General features: G+C 42.8%; 1 protein-coding gene across 2 annotated transcripts in view; it reads left to right on the forward strand.

Moving 5' to 3' along the window:
• Window positions 1–17,946, forward strand: part of LOC143923711 (uncharacterized) — a 512,582-nt gene that overhangs the window by 50,395 nt on the left and 444,241 nt on the right. For both annotated transcript variants that reach the window (XM_077447518.1, XM_077447519.1), the window contains exons 5-7: window positions 4,433–4,789; window positions 14,580–14,891; window positions 16,193–16,534. In XM_077447518.1, coding sequence (XP_077303644.1) covers window positions 4,433–4,789; window positions 14,580–14,891; window positions 16,193–16,534 — 1,011 coding nt within the window. The remainder of the gene's footprint in view (window positions 1–4,432; window positions 4,790–14,579; window positions 14,892–16,192; window positions 16,535–17,946) is intronic.

Here is a 17,946-nt window from a genome sequence, read left to right on the forward strand (position 1 = left end):
GTGGTCTGCGAATGCATGTAGATCTGCGAGTGCACGTAGGTCTGCGAGTGGTCTGCGGGTGCACGTAGTTCTGCAAGAGCACGTAGTTCTGCGAGTGCACGTAGGTCCTCGTGTACCTGTGTATTGTCTTGTTAAGTACCTGTGTATTGTCTTGTTGAGTATTAGTATCAGGAAGCTAGTTAGGTAATTTGGACAGGGTATAATCCCCAATCCTCATTAAATTTAATAGGTATGATGCCCGGCAGATGTGGAGAGGTGACTCGTACATCTTACAGCATGTATGCGTTCCTTGATCATCTGAGAGCGAATACTGCTGTGCAAAATGTAAGCGCATTGTTTCTCTGGAAGCCCAGGTTCTGAATCTGGGGAAGCAACTGTCAGCACTGAGAAGTCCCTCCCTACTAAAGGAGAGCCAGCAGGGGCCAGCACAGAGGCGGGTGGAGACAAAGAGGTGCAGGCACTAGCAAAGAATAGATGGGTGACAGTCTTGAAGGGTAGAGGGGGAAGTGCCAGGGAGGCTGACCTAAGGCTAGAGCATCCCAATAAGTACGCTCCGTTGAGTGACATTGGTGAAACCTGTCAGAGACCAGCACTGCAGGAGCTGAGGGACTCTCCTAGCTGCCGGGGGAAGAACTCCTCCAGTGAACGTGGGGAGAAGTGTAGGGAAAGGAAAGACTCTGGTGGTAGGGGACTTAGTTCTTAGAAGGACAGAGAGGCCAATCTGTAACAAAGACCTGAAGCGCTGAACAGTATGTTGTCTACCGGGCGCTCAGGTTCGGCACATCACGGATCTGGTGGACAGATTACTGGAAGGGGCTAGGGAAGACCCAGCTGCCATGGTGCACGTTGGCACCAATGACAAAGTCAGAAGCAGATGGAGTGTTCTAAAGAACAATTTTAGGGACTTAGGAGCTAAATTGAAGAAAAGGATCTCCAAGGTAGTATTTTCAGGAATACTATCGGTACATTGAGCCACACCAGAAAGGCAGAGGGAGATTAGGGAGGTAAACAAGTGGCTGAAGAGCTGGTGTAGTAAGGAGTGGTTTGGGTTCCTGGAGGACTGGGCCGACTTCTCAGTCGATAACTGGTTACTGATACTAATACTGTTACTGTTACTTGATAACTTACTATAGAAGGGACTGACTGCATCTAAATGAGGAGGGTGCAGATCAGCTGGGAATGGCCAAAAAGCCAAATGGCCAAAAAGATAGAGGGGTTTTTAAACTATGCAATGGGGGGAGGGTCCAGAGGTAGAGATAGTCAGCGTGGAACATATTCCAGAGAGTAGTATTGGGGGCCTTAGTGATAGGTTGCCAAAACCACATAAACACAAGGTAAGTATAGTAGCAAGTCCTAGTTACAATCTCGGAACACCCAATAAGAGGAATAATATGCGACCAGTCTAAACTATGTAGCGTGTTCACCAATGCCAGGAGCCTTGCGGATAAGATGGGTGAACTAGAGATACTGTTGTACGAGGAGGATTTGGATTTTGTTGGATTTTCAGAGACCTGGTTCAACAGCTCTAATGATTGGCTGGCAAACTTTCAAGGGTATACCCTTTATCGCAAGGATAGAGAGGGTAAAAAAGGGGGAGGGGTATGCCTATATAGCAAGAATAATGTACAAGTGAATGTGAAAGATGACATCACTAAGGGAGCTAGGGAGGAGGTGGAATCCTTATGGGTAGAGCTCCAAAGGGATGAAGCTAGGGGGAAAATAATACTGGAAGTATTCTTTAGGCCACCTAACCTGAGGGAGAAAGGGGAAACAGATCTCCTATCACAATCTGGATTAGCAGCAAGGATGGGAAGTGTTATCATAATGGGGGATTTTAACTATCCAGACATAGACTGGGTGGAGGGAACCGCACATTCATCTATGCCTCGCCAGTTCCAAAATGTCTTGCAGGACAATTTTATGGGTCAGATGGTAGACACACCAACTAGAAATAAAGCGTTATTGGATCTACTGATTACCAACGATACAGACCTGATCACAGATGTAGAAATATGGGGCAATTTATCTAACAGCGATCACAGGTCAATTGGCTTCAGTATAAATCACACAAATAGGAAACATAAGGGGAATACAAAGACACTGAATTTCAAAAGAGCCAACTTCCCTAAACTACAAACCTTGCTAGAAGGCATAAATTGGAATAAAATCTTAGGAACAAAGAACACAGAGGAGAGATGGGTTTGCTTTAAGAGCATATTAAATAAGGGCATTAGCCAATGCATCCCATTGTTTAATACATTTAAGAGCAAACTAAAGTCCTGGATGGCTTAACTCCAATGTAAAAATGCATATAAAAGCAAAGGAGAAGGCCTTCAAAAATACAAGGTTGAGGGATCATCATCAGCATTCAGACTTTATAAAGAATGCAACAAGAAATGTAAGGGTGGCATAAGAATGGCTAAGATACAACATGAAAGACACATAGCGGAGGAGAGCAAAAAAAATAAAATCACAAAAAATTCTTTAAGTATGTAAACAGTAAAAAAAGGGAGGACAGACCATATAAAGAATGAGGAAGGACATCTGGTTACAAAGGATGGGGAGATGACGAAGGTATTTAATTTATTCTTCTCCCCAGTCTTCACGAGCGAATCAGGGGGCTTCAGTAACCAAAACTGCAGTGTTTATCCTCATGACACATCACAGGAAGCAGAGTAAAGAATTAAAATTAGACTTGGAAAGCTTAATATTAATAAGTCACCGGGACCAGATGACTTGCACCCAAGGGTACTTGGGGAACTCAGTCAAGTAATTGTCAGACCATTGCTCCTAATTTTTACTGACCGTCTACTGACTGTAATGGTACCAGCTGATTGGAGAAAAGCCAATGTAGCACCAATATTTAAAAAGGGCCAAAAATACATACCTGGGAATTACAGACCAGCTAGCCTAACATCAATAGTATGTAAACTCTTAGAGGGGATGATAAGGGACTATATACAAGATTTTAGTAATGAGAACGGTATCATTAGCAATAATCAGCATGGATTTATGAAGAATCGTTCCTGCCAAACCAATATATTAACCTTCTATGAGGAGGTGAGTTGCCATCTAGATAAAGGAAGGCCCATAGACGTGATGTATCTGGATTTTGTAAAAGCATTTGACACAGTTCCCCATAAACGTTTACTGTACAAAATAAGGTCTGTTGGCATGGACCATAGGATGAGTACATGGATTGAAAACTGGCTACAAGTGCGTGTTCAGAGGGTGGTGACAAATAGGGAGTACTCGGAATGGTAATGGGGTCCCCCAGGGTTCTGTGCTGGGACCAATCCTGTTTAATTTGTTCATAAACGACCTGGAGGATGGAGTAAACAGTTCAATCTCTGTATTTGCGGATGATACTAAGCTAAGCAGGTCAACAACTTCTCCGCAGGATGTGGAAACCTTGCAAAAAGATCTGAACAAATTAATGGCGTGGGGAACTACATGGCAAATGAGGTTAAATGTAGAAAAGGTAAAATAATGCATGTGGGTGGCAAAAATATGAAAGCAATCTATACACTAGGGGAAGAACCTCTGGGGAAATCTTGAATGGAAAAGGACCTGGGGGTCCTAGTAGATAGGCTCAGCAATCGCTCTACAAGACTCTGGTCTGGCCGCACCTAGAGTATGCTGTCCAGTTCTGGGCACCAGTCCTCAGGAAGGATGTACTGGAAATAGAGCGAGTACAAAGAAGGGCAACAAAGCTACAAATTAAGGGCCTGGGGGATATTAGTTATGAGGAAAGGTTGCGAGCACTGAACTTATTCTTTCTAGAGAAGGGACGCTTGAGAGGGGATATGAATTCAATTTGCAAATTCCGTACTGGTGACCCCACAGTAGGGATAAAACTTTTCGCAGAAGGGAGTTTAACAAGACTCAGTAAAATTAGAAGAAAAGAGGTTTAACCTTAAACTACGTAAATCGTTTTTTACTGTAAGAGCGGCAAGGATGTGGAATTCCCTTCCACAGGCGGTGGTCTCAGCGGGGGGCATTGATAGTTTCAAGAAGCTATTAGATAAGCACCTGAACGAGCACAACATACAGGGATATACAATGTTATACTGACATATAATCACACACATAGGTTGGACTTGTGTATTTTTTTCAACCTCACCTACTATGTAACTATGTAACTATGAATGGTATGAATGGAAGCCATCCATTGTGTATAATTGTCATATGATCTGCTGCACACAAGGTGTGATCCTGGGAGGATGTCATATAACGCCCATCCAGGACGAGAGAGCTCCCGCCTGGCCATCATATTATAATAGGCTAGGCAGGAAGCAGTTAATTATCAATTTAAAATAATATGTTATAATAGTTTTTGTCAAGTTTGTAATGTTGAAAACATGACACTGAATTGAAAGTTTTCTGTAATGGAACAAATAATCAAGCACATTCTTAATCAATGAATTTGCAGATGAGGAAACGTTCACACTAATGGACATTGAAGGTCCTACTAAGCTGATTGCTGGAGAAGAAGCTTCAATTTTCTGTAAAGCTACCAAATTCCCAGAGAACACGAATGTGACTTGGCTGGAGAAGAGGAGAGGACAAGTCTATGAGATCCCAGAGTCCCATGGAGGAGATAAGGAGGAAGAGGAGAGACTGATGGACACACAGTATGGGGTCATATCATGCAGAGAGGGACCAAACTACACATCTTCACTGAAGTTCAGACCCAGCATGGCCAATCACAAAGATGTGACCTTCATCTGTAGATATAGCCATGGAAAAGAGAAGAAAGAGAAAACATTTCACTGCAGAGCTATTTATGGTGAGCAGTCTCTATTATTACATCCATGGCTTGTGTTCATTGTTGTGTATTGATTGTGTAACGGCGTTAATACAGGAAAAATACCGTCTGATCACTATTGTTCACAACTTGTACCTCTTATTTTATATGTTGTAGTGTCAGAAAGAACAAAATGATTTACCATGGTGTCACGGAAACGTACGCCTGTGGTGGCTAGCTAACTGGGGCATGGTCCTTGACTATGGGGCTGATTTATTAAGATGAATGCGCTGCACTGGTTCATACCGGTACCTCCATTTGTGCACCAGATAAATTATCAAGTGAGCGTATGAACCGGCGCACGCATAAGTGCAACACATAATATGCCGGCGCAATTCATAATAGCGCACGCCGTATCATTAACAGTCCATTCACACAGGGGCAACATGACTTCCAGCGCGACTTTGGGAGACAACGTGGACACCACTTGAGTGTGAATCACAGAGCGACTTGGGGCGACTTACAACACGACTTTAAGTCGCTCCCAGGCCAGGCGACTTTATTGAAAAAAAAAACTGGCATGGGTTTCCCTCCAAGAGCATACCAGGCCCTTCAGGTCTGGTATGGATATCAAGGGGAACCCTGCGCCAAAAAAAAAAGGCGTGGGGGACCCCCTCAAAATCCATACCAGACCCTTATCCAAGCACGCAACCTGGCAAGCCGCAGGAAAAGAGAGGGGGCGAGAGAATGCCCCCCTCCTAAACCGTACTAGGCCACATACCCTCAACATTGGGAGGATGCTTTGGTGTCCCCCCCAAAGCACCTTGTCCCCATGTTGATGAGGACAAGGGCCTCATCCCCACAAACCTGGCCGGTGGTTGTGGGGGTCTGCGGGCGGGGGCTTATCGGAATCTGGAAGCCCCCTTTAACAAGGGGACTCCCATATTCCGGCCTCCCCCCTTTGTGAAATGGTAAGGGGGTACAAATTTACCCCTACCATTTCACCAAAAAAGTGACAAAAGTGTTAAAAATGATAAGAGACGGTCTTTGACAAGTCCTTTATTAAAGTCTTCTTTCATCTTCTTTCTTCTGGTCTTCTTTCTTCTTCCTTTCTTCATCCTTCGGTTTCTTCATCTTCTTCTTCTTCCCCCACCTTCTTCTTCCTCCAATCCGCTTCTTCTTGCTCCGGTGTTCTCATGTGACATCTTCCTCCACGGCGTCTCTTCTTCATTCTCGGGCTGCTCCGTGCAATGGGGGGCTCCCACTGTGTAACGCTTCTCTTCTTCTGACAGGTTTTATATAATGGAGGGCGGGGCCACCCGGTGACCCCGCCCCCTATGACACACAGTTCCATGCATCAGAGGGGGACGGGACCCGAAAGCATCCTCCCAATGTTGAGGGCATTTGGCTTGGTACGGTTCAGGAGGAGGCGGGCTGCTCCCTCGTCCCCCCTCTTTTCCTGCGGCCTGCCAGGTTGCGCGCTCGGATAAGGGTCTGGTATGGATTTTCAGGGGGACCCCCACAACATTTTTTTTTGTACGGGGTTCCCCTTAAAATCCATGCCAGACCTGAAGGGCCTGGTAAGGAATTTCGGGGCACCCCCACCCATTTTTTTTTTCTTCTTTTTTTTTTTTCTTAAAGCTAACATGACCTGTGTGCAAATAGCCTTAAAAAAACCCATAGAAGTGAACCAGCGCAAAGTCAAGTTGAGAGGTGCGCCTGTTCAACTTATGCAAATGAACCTACGTGGCTTGACATTTACTAAGATTTTGCCGGCGCAGTGAACCAGAGCACTTGAACGGGCGCAAATGCCGCTTGCGCTTGTGCTTTCGCATGCGCTGTGCATAAATTGACCTAGCGCAGTTCCGAGTGTATTTGCAGGCGCAGCAAGCTTGCTCAGAGAACGTTAATTTTCCGTTCTATTTTGGGCATATTTGTTACTTGGACAGTCATATCTATGCTTCCTCACATCACCCCACATCAGCCCCATAATATTGGCACTTCCAGCTTCTTTTAATTCTGAGTTGAAGATGCTATGCGCCCGGTCTATAGCGGCGCACAGATCGCGGCCACCCGTGCGTCGGCATGCTCATAGTAAATGGGGAATTGCGTTGTGTTACAGGCGCAAATGCTTTGTGAATACGAAAAAGGCTGTTGCGCGTCCGCGTGTCCCGCTACTCATGGCGGGAATGCTTTGTAAATCAGCCCCGATGTTAGGATGGAATAAGGGGGAACCTATTCTGATTAGTAAAGCCTCGTAGATATGGTTTGATTATTGGCAGGGGATTGTCTGTTGACAGACTGTTGTCCTAAAATCTTACCCTTAGTACGCTCCTTTTGACAATTGTTGTCCAATTTCCGGCAAACAAATATTGGATGACAAGCTAGTACATTTTCGGCGGACAGCAGCTTGACGTCTGATTTTGGTATAATCAGTACACAAATCCGTTGCACAAAAGTCGAAAGTGCTCGAATGCTCATCAAACACAAAATTAGCAGAAGGGGCCCAAAGGGTGGCGCTCAAGAGCTGAACTTCCTCCTACGTTTGTGTTTGTGGCATGACAATTGTGTACCTTTTAGTATGCAAGACAAGATCCTGGCACACGCCCTTTGACAAAAATCAGATGCTCGGTGTGTATGAGGCTTAAGGTTTGGGGAACAGTCTAGCAATTAGCACACACTTCTAGGATTCCTCCAGCAGCTATCGTACAAGCTAGAACCCCGTTGTTAATCACTCTTCCCACTGTTCACCCACATACACACAACAAACGGTAGCTTGCCACCACCCTGCTAGCCACCACACAAACAGATCTCCGTCTAGCAGATCTGTTGGGTTACAATTTGCATGCAATCTGCCAACACACAGTGCAATTGCATCCAAATTGGCAATTAACTTAGATTTAGACATAGAGACTAAAATGCAACAATCTCTCCAGAGATATAAGCCCTAGCTTAGCACACAGAAATCACTTAATTTTATAAGTTAAAGCAGAGTTCCACCCAAAAGTGGAACTTCTGCTTTAAGTCCTCCTGTTTGTGAATCTGCGCTTTTGGAGAGGAGGGGGGAGCAGATACCCGAATTTGACAGGTACCCGTTCCCACTTCTGTTCCGGTCGCCTTGGCGTCCGGAAGCAGAAGCTCTCCTGCCGTTTGCGCATGCACAGTGAACACCCGGCTGTGAAGCTGTCACAGCCGGGTGGTCATAGTAGAGCTGCCGTGGTCCTGAAGGAGGACATGGGGAGAACACGGCAGCGGTGAGTTCACAGCTGGACCGTGGCACAGGAGAGATGCTGCTTATTAAAAGTCAGCACCTACACTTTTTGTAGGTGCTGACTTTTAATAAACAAATGACTCTAACTTCGCTTTAATATGCCCAAAGAGGGCAGTACATAAAATTTATACAAAGAAAAAGAATTACAAAATAAAAAGGGAATAGAAACAGAAACAAAACTTTACCAAGATTTGTTACAGTGCCTTGCAAAAGTATTCACCCCCTTGGCTTTTTACCTATTTTGTTACATTACAGCCTTTATTTGAATGTTTTTTTAATCTGAATTATATGTGATGGATCAGAACACAATAGCCTAAGTTGGTGAAGTAAAATTTGAAAAATATATACATTAAACTATTTTTCAGAAATAAAAAACTGATAATTGGCATATGCGTATGTATTCACCCCCTTCGTTATGAAGCCCATAAAAAGCTCTGGTGCCACCAATTACCTTCAGAAGTCACATAATTATTGAAATGATGTCCACCTGTGGGCAATCTAAGTGTCACGTGATCTATCATTACATATACACACCTTTTTGAAAGGCCCCAGAGGCTGCAACACCTAAGCAAGAGGCACCACTAACCAAACACTGCCATGAAGACCAAGGAACTCCCCAAACAAGTAAGGGACAATGTTGTTGAGAAGTACAAGTCAGGGTTAGGTTATAAAAAAATATCAAAATCTTTGATGATCCCTAGGAGCACCATCAAATCTATCATAACCAAATGGAAAGAACATGGCACAGCTGCAAACCTGCCAAGAGACGGCCGCACACCAAAACTCACGGACCGGGCAAGAAGGGCATTAATCAGAGAGGCAGCACAGAGACCTAAGGTGACCCTGGAGGAGCTGCAGAGTTCCACAGCATAGACTGGAGTATCTGTACATAGGACAACAATAAGCCGTACGCTCCATAGAGTCGGGCTTTATGGCAGAGTGGCAGAAGAAAGACATTACTTTCAGCAAAAAACAAAATTGCATGTTTTGAGTTTTCTAAAAGGCAGGTGGGAGACTCCCAAAATGTATGGAGGAAGGTGCTCTGGTCTGATGAGACTAAAATGTACCCTTTTGGCCATCAAAGAAAACACTATGTCTGGCGCAAACCCAACACATCACATCCCTTTCAAAGAACACCATCCCCATCGTGAAACATGGTGGTGGCAGCATCATACTGTGAGGAGTTTTTTCAGCAGTGGGGACTGGGAAACTGGTCAGAGTTGAGAGAAAGATGGACGGTGCTAAATACAGGGATATTCTTGAGCAAAACCTGCACCACTCTGTGTGTGATTTGAGGCTAGGATGCAGGTTCACCTTCTAGCAGGACCTAGCCCACAGGATGCCTCTGTATTCTGAAGTTACCAGAGTTGTATAGACCTGGAATGGCTCCGATTGCTGGGTGGGGGATAGGATTTCCAACACCAGAGCGTCAGTCTGATCACGACAGTACCAATCACTGTTCAGGTGTTGCAATCTGGCACCATATGACAATTTTGAGTGTTTCTCCTGGATTCTAAATGCGCTTCAAATAAAGACTTATATGTACATGTAGCCCAACATGTGTACGATCAGAAGGTCATATTGTCATCTATCTGCAACTAATATTTTAGCTTTTATGAGAAATAAAAATAGATTTCTCAGATCTGGTGATATCAATCAAAGCTGGCAGACAGTTCAGGACCTCCTGACTGTCTCCTGCTGATTCTTGTAGCCCAAATGACTAGGACTTTCTTTGAGGCTTCAGGAAGGTGAGAAATACATGTCTGCTTAGATGGGATAATTTTATTGGCATCTACAGTAGGTGTCAACTATAGCCTAGAAGCTTGCCCTGTCTTGCTAGATGGTGAACAACCTGGTGCTAAATGCTAATTGGGGAATACCGTATCTTTAATAACACAAAATGAAAGTAAAGCCATGTGTTTTTTTACACCTTAATGCATCCTATGCATTAAGGTGAAAAAACTTCTGACATTGACTGGCCCCCCAATGCCCCCCCCCCCTCGTTTTACTCACCTGCGCCCTTCCATCCCTCGGCGGAGATGTACTCTTCCTCTCTGCCCGGGGGTTCTTGGCTCTTAATTTACTAAGGCAAATCCACTTTGCCTTACAAATGCACTTGGAAGGGCAGTTGCTGTAGATCTGAGGGGAAGATCTAAATGAGTGGAAGCTCTGCTGATTTCTATCATCCAGTCATGTACAAGCAAAAATGCTGTTTTTGACTTTCCTTGCATGTCCCCCTCAGATCTACAGTGACTGCACTACAAAAATCGCACTTGTAGTGCAAAGTGCATTTGCCTTTAGCAAATAAATCCCATCACATTGTTATTAGAGATAAATGTATTGAAATATATTATGGCATTTATTTATAATTGCTCTTACACAAGATTCACACAATTTTCACCCAGGTACCACCCAGGTCATCTTTAAACTGACTCCAAAATATTTTCAGAATTTCACTCAAATTCACACACTATTGTCTAAGTTAGCCCTGCCCATTTTCACAGGTACCAAAACCTTCCTAAAGCCCAACAATTTTTAAACAGTTAATTTTTTAAACAGATTGTAAAAGTCCTTACAAGACAGCTATTAGCCCTTGTACAAACGGTTGGAGATTCCGACGGAATGTGTCCTATCGGACCGTTTTGTCGGATAATCCGACTGTGTGTGGTCTGCATCGGACTGTTTCCGTCTGAATATCCGTCGGACCCAATTTTCCAACTTGTTGGAAATATTTTCCGACAAACTGGTCCGATCAGACATACTCCGATCATGTGTAGAGAATTCCGATCGGACAAAGTGCCACGCATGCTCAGATCAAATTCCTACATCAAAGCTATTGGCTACTAGCCTGAATGTAGTCCCATCGTAACGAAATTACGTCATCACGTTCTGACGATCGGATTTTCCGACAACTTCGTCCAACCGTGTGTATGCAACAGTTTCGGGCAAGATCCGACGGACAAAATCCAACAGATTTGGTTGGCAGAATGTCCGACCGTGTGTACAAGGGCCTAGAGTGCCCCTTTCCTCTTGTTTCCAAAGTTTACATCAGCACCCATCAGTGCATATTGATGTGAAATCATCTAGCACGGACCTAAAAATAAAAGAAATAAAAAAGAAAAGTTTTCAATTTACTTTACTTGTTCCATCTGCTTTCAGGTTCCCCTGAAGGCAGTAGTGGGGTAGCCCTGGCCGCAGAGCTGCCCCCTGGGAAAGCAACAACACTAGTGCCTTCAGGGAGACCCCATACCTAAGCTGCAAGATCTAACAGTATTTTGACACTGCATCCTAGACAGCACCCAGGAAGATGGGACAAAATACTACATATATGTTGTCCCCTGGGGAACAAAACACATTGATACAAATTGAAACACGACTTTTTTTCTTTTATAAAGTTGAAGATGAATAGAATGTCTCTGATGAATAGTTTGTATATCAACTTTGCTTTTGTTTTAGTGGGGAGGGGGGGGGGGGGGAGAAAGAATGTCACTGGCTGGGCCTTGCAGATTTTATAATAAGGTTAAACTGTGTATTCCTTTTCAGTTTTGGTGCTCCTCAAATCTAGTTATCTTCACAACAGTGTATAGGTAACTTACACTGAGAAGAAGAAAAAGTAAAGAACAGACTTTAAGGCTGGGTTGACACCATCCCCACATCCGTCTCACAGCAGGGGTCCAGTGCCTCCTGGTTCACCATTCCAGGTTCTATTTCAGTCTGAATTTTGGGCTGAATTCAGACCTGAAATTGACCAAAAGACGCACAGTGTTTTTCTGCAAAATACACCGGAATCGCTGCAGAGATATGTGAACCGACTGCTATTGCGAATTGGATGAGAGGAACCCACGTCCAGTTCGCAATGGTGTGAACCCAGAATAAAGGTTGCCACTATAATCCCAATAGGAAAGAAAATGGTTTTGTGTTTATGGTAAAATATCAAAATTTATTACATCACATTAAAACATATGATTAACTTCTGTAGGGCCATGTATTCCAGTAATTGTTGATATTGTTCTATCAACCTTGGCATTGCAGATTCCGCAACTGAAAGTACGCTTTACATGCATATCCTAATAAATATTGTTAATTGAAAAAAAACATATGATTAAAAAAAGAGCACATAGACATATCTTATTGGTACACTGTCCCAAATATATATACACTATATGGGGAGACTGAAAAGGAAAACCACATAGATGGCCCATGGAGTGGTATCGCTGTAGTCCAAGGAGATCCCTTCTGACTAGAGGCCAAACTATCAGAATTGCAGTCTCAGCAAAAATGGATTGCTACGCGTTTCGCCAGTAGAATTGATCGCTTTACATACCGTGCCTGCCCACGAGTTTTGATGACTTTTGCAGTCCATTGGAAATTTTTGATTATTATATACATCATTGCTGAGTCCTATTAGGACAATCATTTAATCTTTCATCCATGGACAAGGCCCCTCAGTAGGCTGCTGTACATCCTTGTGGGAGGCTTTCTGCTCCTTTTCTCTTTCTTCGTCCTTCTCTTTCCCTTCTCCTTACCTTTACCTCCCCTTGCCCCTTTTTTGTCTATACGATGCACTTTTCCATGGGCTGGATGCCTTGTGTTCCTTGGATGCTCTTTTAGCCATGTACCACTAGGTCGCCCTGAAGAAGCTACTGGCGCAACGCCCATCGATCCATATGGGACAGTGTACCATGTTTTAACCACTTCAGCCCCGGACCAATACACACCTTAAGGACCAGAGGTCTTTTTCCAATTTCGCACTGCACTGCTTTAACTGGTAATTGCGCAGTCATGCAATATTGCGCCCAAACGAAATTTGCGTCCTTTTCTTCTCACAAATAGAGCTTTCTTTTGATGGTATTTGATTGCCTCTGCGATTTTTATTTTTTGTGATATAAATGGAAAAAGAGCGAAAATTTTGAAAAAAAAAGATATTTTCTTCTTTTTGTTATAAGAAAAATTGAATAAACTAAATTTTAGTCATACATTGAGGGCAAAATGTATTCAGCCACATGTCTTTAGTAAAAAAAATGTCAATAAGCATATATTTATTGGTTTGCGCAAAAGTTATAGCGTCTACAAACTAGAGTACATTTTCTGGAATTTACACAGCTTTTAATTTATGACTGCCTATCTCATTTCTTGAGGTGCTAAAATGGCAGGGCAGTACAAACCCCCCCCCAAATGACCCCATTTTGGAAAGTAGACACCCCAAGGAAACTGCTGATGGGTATGTTGAGCCCATTGAATATTTATTTTTTTTGTCCTAAGGGATTGAATAATGACAAAAAAAAAATATATATATTTTACAAAAAGTTGTCACTAAATGATATATTGCTCACACATGCCATGGTTATATGTGGAATTGCACCCCAAAATATATTCCGCTACTTCTCCCGAGTACGGGGATACCACATGTGTGGGACTTTTTGGGAGTCTAGTCGCGCACGGCACCCCGAAAACCAATCACCACCTTCAGGATTTCTAAGGGTGCAAATTTTTGATTTCACCCCTCACTACCTATCACAGTTTCGAAGGCCATAAAATGCCAAAATAGCACAAAACCCCCCAAAATGACCCCATTTTGGAAAGTAGACACCCCAAGCTATTTACTGAGAGGCATGTTGAGTCCATGGAATATTTTATATTTTGCCACAAGTTGCGGGAATATTACAAACTTTTTTTTTTTTGCACAAAGTTGTCACTAAATGATATATTGCTCACACATGCTATGGGCATATGTGAAATGACACCCCAAAATACATTCTGCTGCTTCTCCTGAGTACAGGGATACCACATGTGTGGGACTTTTTGGGAGCCTAGCCGCGTACGGGACCCCGAAATCCAAGCACCGCCTTCAGGATTTCTAAGGGTGCAAATTTTTGATTTCACACTCCTCACTACCTATCACAGTTTCGGGGCGATCGGGGGGGGATCGAGGGGGGGGGGGTTGTGTGCCTGTGTGTACCTACATGTCAGTGTAGTGTTGGTGCACACTTACTATTAGTCTTCTCCTCGTAGTCCGGTCAAAAAGACCGCCCGAGGAGAATGACATCACTTCCTCCTTCCTGTGTAAACAATACACAGTGGGAGGAAGTTTGTCATTGGCCAGGAGCGATCCAGAGGGGGTGGCCAGAAACCAACGGCCATCCCCTCATCACGGATCGCTGCTGGAGGGAAACGGACCGCCGTATCCAGCGGGAGGGGGTCCAATCGGACCCCCCACCCGCTGGAAGGCAGGCACGTACATCTACGTGCTTGTGCCTGCCTGTGCCATTGTGATGACGTATAATGGCAATACGGCGGTCCTTAAGTGGTTAATGTGATGTAATACATTTTTATATTTTACCATAAACACAAGACCATTTTCTTTCCTTTTGGGATTCCAGTGGCAACCTTTAAAGTCCGTTCTTTACTTTTTCTTCTTTTCTGTGCTTATATATATGGATGTGTTGCCACACTCTGCAGGACATGTTTTTAAACTTTATTCAATATTTTCTAGGTAACTTACATTCTCCATGTCAATAATATCTTTCTCATACTATGTATGTTTTATTTAAAACTTTTTAGCTAAGCCTCAGCTTTTACAGCCAATATCACAACGTTTATTTGTCTCTGAGGAGTTGAAATATTTGGTCACTCTGGAGAAATTTTACCCCAAAAATATCAAAATCAGATGGACACATGGAGTGGGGGACCCACAAGAAATCTTGCCATCCACAGAGACATTCACAGATATTTCTGATGGAACCTATAATGTCTGCAGTGAGGTCAGAATTCCCGAGGAGCTCCTGAAGGATCCAGAATTCAGAGTACGAGTGAGCTGGGAACATGAATCTCTGGACACACTGGGATACAAGGATCTATCTATCAGAGACCCAGGTGAGTTACATTAGGTTATCGCAAACAAATATAGAGACTTTAGAGAATCCATATGAAAAATACAGTTGTGAAAAGAGGGTCTTTCTGTATTGGTAATAGACAGTAATATTGAACAGCAAGCAATCTATTATGAAATGAGGAACCAACAATGCAGATCAAATCTATGCCATTCTTACATAGGCCTGTGCTAAATATAAAGCACAAATAAGAGCATCCCAATCTTCTGTAGTGGAAGTTGCAATAAAGATTAAAGGCCTACATAGACATGCATGCAAAATATGATCACCTTTCGGTTTCTATGCCAGCCACCAAGACTCTATTATACAGTGCACAGCTTTACAGATGAATAACACAGCTCAGGGTTTAGGATAACAGTTAGGCATTCTATGGGAGTAAGGACAAATCTGGCCAGCCAAGGTCACCATAGACTTTAAGAGGTCTGGGTGTGGGGCTCCCACTCCGATCTCTGCTCTCACTATAGCCACTCCCTCTTGAGCATACAGGCTGCATGGGGCGAATTCAGAGCATCAGTGGCACTCCCGGCCCACCCCCTCTCTGCTGGCTGGCTGGGGAATACAGCGCTGCCTCTCGTGTCCTCTGTGCACTTTGCCATGCCATCATCGGGGGCCCCAATTTGCAGGCAGCATGAGTTCAAGGGGCAGCTGCTTTGGGCTCCACAACAAAGATTCGGCCCAGGGCAGCTTTCCCGCTTGTCCCATGTTAAAGATGGCCCTGCCTTGTAGAATGAGCTCCTATTGGGGACTAAATGTGTCTGTGCCGACACACGAGGCTCTAACATGGTCCTCCATTGTCACTATCAGGAATTTGATCATGAGCAATGTTGTGCAGCCTACCCTGTAACAAACAGAAAGGGGTGGAAAAGGCTTCAGGAGATCAGTAGCACAGTGATGCATAGGGGATAAAAAAGGTGAAAACATATATTTAAGGCAATCATTTATTTATTATTATTTATAATTAATTATAGGATACACAGTGCCTGAGCAAACCAGATATCACTAACTTAAAGTTTATACTGTTCCAACATTCATGTGAATTCTATATAATTTATGTGTTCATATGTGCCTTTATAGAAACAAATGCTAAAGGAAATTTTAGAAGCAGAGAGATCAGCAGACCACTTGTAAAGACTTTGTCTAGGTCAGAATTTAGAGGACCACCGAAACCAGATAGTTGTTGCTGCTACTCAACTTTCCGAGCTGTCAGGGTCTGAATATACTGCATCATGCAAATTTGGGAAATTAAATCTGAACCGTAACGATGGTACGCTTTTTGTTTTGTAGAATATCCATGGAACCCTGTGGTGGAAGAGATACAGACACCAAAAATATTTCCTGACATCCCAGTCACTCTACAGTGTCATATCTCCGAGTATTTTCCCAACGCCATCACCGTGACGTGGCTGAGAAAAAGCGAGAATCAGGAGATATGTGAGGAGACTGATAATATGGTTAGCAATACAGTAACCCCCAGGAGAGAGGCTGATAACACATACAGGTGTACAGCAAGACTGACCATCAGCCCCAAACTGAGCGTCCACCAGGGGGCAGAATACATCTGTAGGGTGGATCACCCCTCTCTGGAGAAGCCCATTGAGAAAAAAACTGGAAAACTTATTGTAATGGGTAAGTGTTTGTATTGTTTGGATAGATTATGCTATAAAGTAGTTCCTTAAAGAGAACCTGTCACCATCTTAATAAAATATTGATGGTAAAAGCACGCTACAATCAAGTATTTAAAATGTGTTTTGCAGTGTTGTTGTTCACTTCTTATTGACTTGATGTGCCTTTGCATATCTGTTAGCAAATTCCCTAGCACTGCCCCCCTCCCCTTCTTGCACATCATAGCCCTCTACCCTTTTGGTGACTTTTTTTATTACTATTTTTGCTGACCCAGCCCCCCGGTCCTCCTCTTACTTCCCTACATATCCTTTTACATAGTAGGCAGGGAAGGAGTGAAGGGGAATACTATAGAGTGTCACTTCCGTGATGGCTGTGAGGCTGCTGGGACTATTGACATCCCATCCCATATGGCGGCACTCAACAGTAATCTCAAGGCTTTTGGAGGTCTACACAATCAAAGATTTTACAGGTAAATAACATGCATTAAGTATGTCAAATGTTCAAAAACATATGGTAAGATTGTTGTTGAAGATAATAAAATAAATTAAAAAAAAATCCACCTGGGGATAAGATAAGTTTGCTGGAAACATATTTTTATGAATCTTATTGGCTTGTAGATGTGATCATTACTGAGCTGATGACCAGGTCTTTGAGACCTCCTTGCCAGATTAACGAAAATGTGCACAGAAAAAAATTATTTTATTTTTGTTTCTGATTCATTTTTTAAGTTCATAATTTTTTTTTGTCATATGCATTATGTTAGAATGATTTGTTTTTGGATTTTTTTTCATATATTCATTATTTTCAAATGGGTTCACATTTAGGAATTTGGATTTCAGAAGAAGGCTATATTCATTCTATTTTTATTATTTTATTTTATTTTGCGTTATTCTTTTCTGTTCTATTCCTTTATTTTCTATTCTATTATTTTCTCTTTTATTCTGTTTTATCCTATTCCTTTATTTTCTATTCTATTCTTTTTTTATATATTTTTTTTCCAAGCATTTTATTCAATTATACAGGAATGGTGTTACAGAGGAGAGTCATATCAAAACAGTAGTAATAAATAATTTTACATATAGGAGGTAAGGTCTCCCAATAATACAAGAGGATAAGTGTTTTAACGAGGTAACACAGGAAGGTTAATGGTTAACAATACAGGTATCTGTCCCTCTCTGGTCAGCTTGATACAGGCTGTTAAAGTTTACAAAATGATCAAACAAATAACTATCAATGAAGTAAGAAAATGAGGGTCATATTTAAAGTCATTTTGTGAGCTATTTAGTTATAAGCAGGGGCGTTGCTAGGTCTACAAAAGATCTGGGGCTGGAGCCCATAGCAGCAAAGTAAAGAAAGTCGCTTGGGCAGACATACACATGTATATAATATACGTGTGTGTATGTTAATATATTTAT

Source organism: Lithobates pipiens, unplaced genomic scaffold, assembly GCF_037356315.1.
Source record: "Lithobates pipiens isolate NorthernLeopardFrog02 unplaced genomic scaffold, aLitPip1_a1.2 Scaffold_22, whole genome shotgun sequence".
Classification (NCBI taxonomy): domain Eukaryota; kingdom Metazoa; phylum Chordata; class Amphibia; order Anura; family Ranidae; genus Lithobates; species Lithobates pipiens.